At 42.8% G+C, this 6,617-nt stretch overlaps 1 protein-coding gene across 1 annotated transcript in view; it reads left to right on the top strand.

Moving 5' to 3' along the window:
- The first annotated feature begins 1,790 nt into the window (after positions 1–1,790).
- The window catches only part of slc47a1 (solute carrier family 47 member 1), a 9,842-nt gene continuing 5,015 nt past the window's right edge, over positions 1,791–6,617 (top strand). The window contains exons 1-8 of the mRNA XM_012825132.3: positions 1,791–2,032; positions 2,590–2,691; positions 3,124–3,192; positions 4,071–4,219; positions 4,419–4,461; positions 4,639–4,683; positions 5,181–5,278; positions 5,569–5,666. Of these exons, the coding sequence (XP_012680586.2) occupies positions 1,862–2,032; positions 2,590–2,691; positions 3,124–3,192; positions 4,071–4,219; positions 4,419–4,461; positions 4,639–4,683; positions 5,181–5,278; positions 5,569–5,666 (775 nt within the window). The 5' untranslated portion in view covers positions 1,791–1,861. The remainder of the gene's footprint in view (positions 2,033–2,589; positions 2,692–3,123; positions 3,193–4,070; positions 4,220–4,418; positions 4,462–4,638; positions 4,684–5,180; positions 5,279–5,568; positions 5,667–6,617) is intronic.

The raw sequence follows: 6,617 nt of genomic DNA, 5'->3' as shown, positions 1-6,617 counted from the left end.
TACAAAAGTGTGGAGGCACTGATAAGTGTAACAGTTACCCAATATGTTCTAGAACAATATGAAGAGGTCCCGCTGGATTTATTTCCTTACAGACACATCATCTCTTTCCCTCAGTCTTATTTGGTCCCTCTTCTGAGTATCTCTCTCTCCCTCCTCTTCTTGTTGTCTTCTCATCCTCTGAATTCCCTTCTGATAATCTTTTTTGTGGCTCTTCCTGTGTCCATTTCCCCTCCTGATAAGATTCACACAGCAAAGTGCAAAGTCAGACCTTTAGTCTAAAGAGACCTCACTCACCCAGAGAATATCACATAGAGATAAATCATAAACTGTATACTAAGGTATTTGTAAAACCTCAGAGCCCACACATGGGTACACACACTCGCTCTCACATACAATATTACATTATTGAGGTAGTAAAGGGATTGGAACAAATATGTGCTGTTATTGTGAGGACTCAAAAACAGATCTGGCCCTGGTCTGGCTCAGAGCGGGCCCAGACCCCTAACAGTCAAGGGGCCTAATCTACTGCAGAGTCAGACCCTATCTCGCATGTTCAAGATCAATAGGAGTTGTGCAAGAGAGCATAGGGCGACTGGGAATAAAGCAGAGTGAGAGGGAGCAACAACTGCTCAAAGGTCGAGTACGATGTGAACTGCACGACATGAGGCTGTGTCTCCTCTGCTCCTATAAAGTCCTATAAAGTACTTGTAGGCAGCCCTCTTGTAGATGGAGTGAACTGATAACAGCCATCACCTCACTGCACAGATTGTCATCATGCATGTGGCTTTAATGAACCCCTGACATACCACTTCATGTGAGAGGCTTCAATGGAGGGTATAGTAATGGTGCAAGGCTGTTCTTTTGTAATGTTGTGTGAGGGTCAAAGCTACAGCAACGTGAGCAAAATCGATGTGAGTCCAATAAACAGATCAAAGTAAGAGTGGACAAACAAAAGTGGGAGCATTAAAAAAAGACCTCATGAACTAGGAGAAGTGGAATAAGGCAGACTTGCGTAACTCTGACACAGGTAAGATAAGACAAAGGTCAGGTCATTCAGTCATAAACTATGCTTCTCTGACTGCCACCGCTCATTCAATACAAGTCTTTTTCTTTTCTTTTTCAAATATATTATGTAATGCCAGACAAAAGCTCAAGCCTTTGCTGTTTACATAGGCATTCCTAATAAGATTACCAACAGTTAAGACCACAAAACCCCTCCCTGCCCTATTACCCTTACTGAGTGCTGCTGTTCCTGCTGGAATTAAAAGGACTTGATTGTGACCCCTCTCTCTCTCTCTCTCTCTTGCTCTCAATTCAATTCAATTCAATTCAATTAAAAAAAGGCTTTATTGGCATGACTGCATACAATACAACGTTGCCAAAGCATGTTTACATAAAATGTACAAGCACAATTAACATAAATAAATAGAAAACAAACAATAAGTTATAGGTGGTAACAATGTGGTATAGAAACATATAACAGGTTCATTGTTAATTATTAAACCCTCCCTCCCTCTTTCTTTCTTTCTCTCCCCCCTGGAGTGGCTGCAGGTTACTTAATCAGTAACCCTGCAGAGTTTTTTTTCCCCTGTGTGTGTGTGTGTGGGTACGGGGCGTATGAGGGAGTGTGTGTGTGAGTGTGAGAGAGTGTGTGCACCAGGGTGTGTGCATGTTCCACTCGAGTTTCTCCAATGAATTGACAGCAGAATCTGTGTGCCTCACTGCAACACAGAGTCTCTATCGCTACCTCCTTGGGCCTTCTCCCTGTCTATTCATCCTCCCTCCCTCCCTCCCTCCCTCCCTCTCTCGGTCACTCTGTCTCTCTCTCTCGTTCTCCTTCTGGTCTTGTCTTCACGGGTGAATGGATACAGCGGGGACTCCAGAGGCCCTGGGAGTGGAGCCGGGCGCCGGTCAGCTCACCGAGGAGACGGCAGCCAGCAGTAAACTGTTCCGTTACGGCTGGCAGCGACGCCTGCTGCCCCTGGTCTACAGAGAGGAGCTCTATCACGTCCTAGTCCTGGCAGGACCTCTGGTGAGTGTTGGAAACACAGACACACACACACACACACACACACACACACACACACACACACACACACAAACACGCAGGGGGCCAAACACTGGGGCTGTTATGATACCATTGACTTGCCCCCAAACACAGGGACTCTTATGTTACAGCCATGATCACCAGGGGGCTGGGTGGACACACAGGCAAGTGTGGGAAAGCAAGCAGAGGTGGACACTTTTCCAGTGCCCCCCTTGGAAGACACAGGAGACTCTGGACGAAGGGATGAATCAGTCAGAGTATTGCACAAGTGCTGATGGGATGCTAAAGGATGAACCTGTGTGAATGTACAAAAGTATAAAATAGATAATACTAATGACCATGTTTTCAGGAATTTCTGATATTGAAAAATCATCATTACCAGTGACCATAGAATATTGCTTAGATATTACATTTAAAACTGTTAGCATTGCTTGGGGAAGCTGTGATCTCTTGTGTGTGTGTGCGTATTAAAAATGAAAACATAATTACACACTGAATCCCTGTTTCCTTGGCACCCTGTCTGTCTCTCTGTCCATGTTCAGCTCGTCTCTCGCATCCTAGACTTCCTCCTGCCCTTTGTCATCACCATAGCGTGTGGTCACCTTGGAAACGCACAGCTGGCAGGATATGGTTTGGCCTCTGTGGTAAATATACCCATGACCCTCTGCAAGTGGACACATCTCAGTGTCTGCTTTTGTTGCCGTTACACATTTAGTCTTTCATATTTGTAGAAGATTATAGTTCTAGTAGAAAATTTGTGCTTTGGATACAAGCATTTGCTGAATGAGGGAATGTAGTATAAATAATAATTACCGTATCATATAATTTCCAAAATAACACAGTTTTATCTGTCAAACATTTAGCAACCAATATAAGACAATGCCAGGCATTTCAAGCCTTTTCAATGTGTTTCAACATCCCTTTTTAGGTTTACCTGAAAACCTAATTGCTTGTCCAAATTCATCATGTTCCTCGATCAGACAATATACGTTTTGACATGAAAAGAGTGTCTTGCTGAAAGAACTGTAGTTGATGAAACTTGACACTGTCTCTTGTCTTCTCCTCTTGTCTCCCAGACAATCAACGTCACCACAGCCTCCACAGTGATTGGCTTGACTTTGGCCTGTGATACACTCGTCTCTCAGGTACTCTCTGCGCTTCCACACGGCTGTTTACTGAATTACACAGATTTCATAGATGATGGCAGACGGTTTTGTGATTCCTGTTTTGAGTTTGAAAAGGTAAAACAGGCTATGACATGTCACCATCATGGCCACATGTTTCCTTTGTAAAGTCCTTCCCCAGCACTGATGGGGAAAGAGAGAGCAGTGAAGCAGTCTCATCTGATACATTACAATTTGACAGCTGTTAGAGCCACAGAGAAGATTTTAAGAATGGTCTAATTTTGTCTTATTTCGCATAATGTTGTTATCGAATATTACCTTTAAGATATATGTTAATGTCAGTTCATGTTAATAATGGTGTGTATAATTTGAGACCCCTATTGTTTTGGTATGACCATATGGTATGTCCATATCTGTGCGTAAAGACTAGTCACTCGTAGTTTTTAGTCAGAAGATAGTTGGAGGGGTTGGATGGAAGGATTGGTAAAGCATGGAGCAACACAAGGTTTTTACCGTGCCTTGTGGAGATTGTGAACCCTTTTTATTCAAAGAAGATTATGGAAAGGGTTTTTTCAGTGTTTATTATAGATGAAGGATTTTATAGACAAAGGAAAGAATTGTAACTTTTTGCACGCATCCATAGCTTCACTCAAGAGCAGGAAGGAATGGCACAGATACTGGATTTGTCACCATAGCAACAGTGTTGACAATTATGTGCCAACTAAGGGAATGACTGAAATGATTACAAGGCATTATAAGAACTCACTCTCATGTCTGCTACATATGTATGCATGACCTTATACAAGACCTGTCAGTCAGTCTGTCTGTACAGTACGCATGCACAGCATGTATGTACAGTGAGTATGTGTTTACCTTTCTGTGTTGTTGTTGTTGTTTAGACCTTTGGCAGTAAGAACCTGAAGCGAGTGGGTGAGATCCTCCAGCGGAGCACGCTGATTGTACTGCTGTTCTGCCTGCCCTGCTGGGCCGTCCTCATCAATGCTGAGACCATCCTGCTGGCCCTGTGGCAGGAACCAGAGGTGGCCAGGTGAGGGCGCTATAGCACCGCCCGCTAAAGCACAGAACTGACATAGTCATAGGATCAAATCATGACTCATTATGTGCTGGTAATTAATACAATAATGAATGTATTTCCCATGGAGCACTCCTGCAGACAACTGTATACTTATATCATGTTCTTTTGTGAAGTTCACACCTGTTTATGTTTGGTGTTCCTTCTGTTTCAGGATTGCACAGCTCTATCTAATGGCCTACTTGCCGGCTGTTCCAGTAAGTCTTGACTGATCTGACTGATCTGACTGAAAACCCAAACAAACCTCTCACATCCTACTAGATAACTTTCATAATGGATGAAAAAGATGGAGCCCAAGGGTTTGTGTCATATAGGTTCATGCTTTATGAATGTGTCACACTCACTGATCTGTAACTCGATCTGTATCTTGTCAGGCCATGTTCCTGCATTCGCTGATGGTGTCTTATCTTCAAAACCAGGTACTGTATGTCTGCATCAAGACTAAGTCTTAATAAATGTGGCCAAGGTGGCTAGGGTCAGGTTGATATTTTTCATTTGCCTCCTCATATTGTGAAGTAAGTTAGCCTTAACTGTCTGTACTAGAAGAAGTATCTGTGCACACAAGGAAAGTAATATTAATGTGTTTTTTTTTGTGTACACTGCCACCTAGTGTTTTTTTCTGTAAAAACATGTCAGTTATTTGCTGTGGGCTCCAGAGGTGTACAGTATGTTTTATCTCTGAAAGTCAGCTTTTCAGTTGTTCATGTGACATACATTCATGTGATGTAAAGATAAAAGTATTTGCGAAAAGCATTTACACCTAAAGGGATGTGTATGTAATAATCTGAAGCACTTTAACCATAACTGGAGACCAAAGAGATGCTCTCTTAGCTATGGCTACGGTATGCAGGCTACTCATGACTATGAAACATATTGACCTTAACTGGGCACTTGAAACTGGATTATTTTCACCCAGGGCATCATATTGCCTCAGATGTACACAGCTGCTGTTGCCAATGTCATCAATATTGCCATCAACTACATCCTAATATTCCAGATGGAGCTGGGAGTAAAGTAGGTGTTCTATATATAGACAGACACAATAACCTAATATGTAAATAGCCTAAGCTATAATGTGAGATTCGGAAAACAAAAACTACTGCTACTAGAAATGCTAACTTCAACCCAAAAACCTATTCAAAGGTCTACAAAGTGTTAGACTATTTGTTGATATAGATCAATTTTTTTCATGTATTTCAAAATTCATTTGAAAGTTTGTATGGTATGAGGGTCACAAAGTCTTTGTTGAGAGTATGGTGCAGTGAATGTGAATGATGCCATTGGCTCTCTCCCACACGTTTTAGGGGTTCTGCTGTAGCCAACAGTTTGTCCCAGATCATCGTGTGCCTTCTGTTGTTTGGATATATCCATTGGAAGAAGCTCCATCTGAAGACATGGGGAGGTAACACACACGTGCACACACTGAGACACACACACATTGACACACACACACACACACACACATACACTCTCTCACACACACACCCACTGACACACACACACACACACACACACACGTGTACATACACACACATAAACATAAGTATTATACCGAAAGTATTCACCTTTTTTACATTTTGTTATGGTGCAGCCTTATGCTAATATAATTTAAATTCATTCACTCAATACCCCATAATGACAAAGCGAAAACAGGATTTTAGAAATTATTGCCTTTGCTATGACACTTAGCTCAAGTGTGTCCCATGTCCCTTGGTCATCTTTGTAATGTTTCTACACCTTGATTAGAGTAAACCAGTGGTACATTAATTTGATTGGACATGATTTGGAAATGCACACACCTGTCTATATGAGGTCTCACAGCAGGGCCAGGAACCAAGAATCAAGAACACCATGGTCACGCCAGAGATCTGTGTGGAGATGGGTGAAGTTTCCAGAAGGACAACCATCACTGCAACACTCCATCAATCGGGGCTTTATGGCATAGTGGCCAGACGGGAGCCTCTCCTTAGTGACAGACACAGGAAAGCCCGCTTGGAGTTTGCAAAAAGTACCTGAAGGTGAAGGACTCACTGCCTGTGAGAAACAAGATTCTCTGGTCTGATTAAACCAAGATTGAACTATTTGGCCTCAATTCTAAGGGAGGAAACCAGACACTACTCAACACCGGTCCAATACCATCCCCAACGGTGAAGCGTGGTGGTGGCAGCACCATGCTGTGGGGGTGTTTAGCGGGCAGGGAATGGACGACAGAGAGAGTTCAGAGAAAGCTGAACAGAGCAAAGTACGGAGATAACCCTAATGAAAACCTAGTCTAGAGCACTCAGGATCTCAGACTGGACTGAAGGTTCACCTTCCAACAGGACAATGACCTAAGCACACAGCCAAGACAACA

The sequence above is a fragment of the Clupea harengus genome, chromosome 8, assembly GCF_900700415.2.
Source record: "Clupea harengus chromosome 8, Ch_v2.0.2, whole genome shotgun sequence".
NCBI classification, from domain to species: domain Eukaryota; kingdom Metazoa; phylum Chordata; class Actinopteri; order Clupeiformes; family Clupeidae; genus Clupea; species Clupea harengus.
Note: the sequence above shows the minus strand (reverse complement) of the source record. Positions and strands in the feature narration are given on the sequence as shown.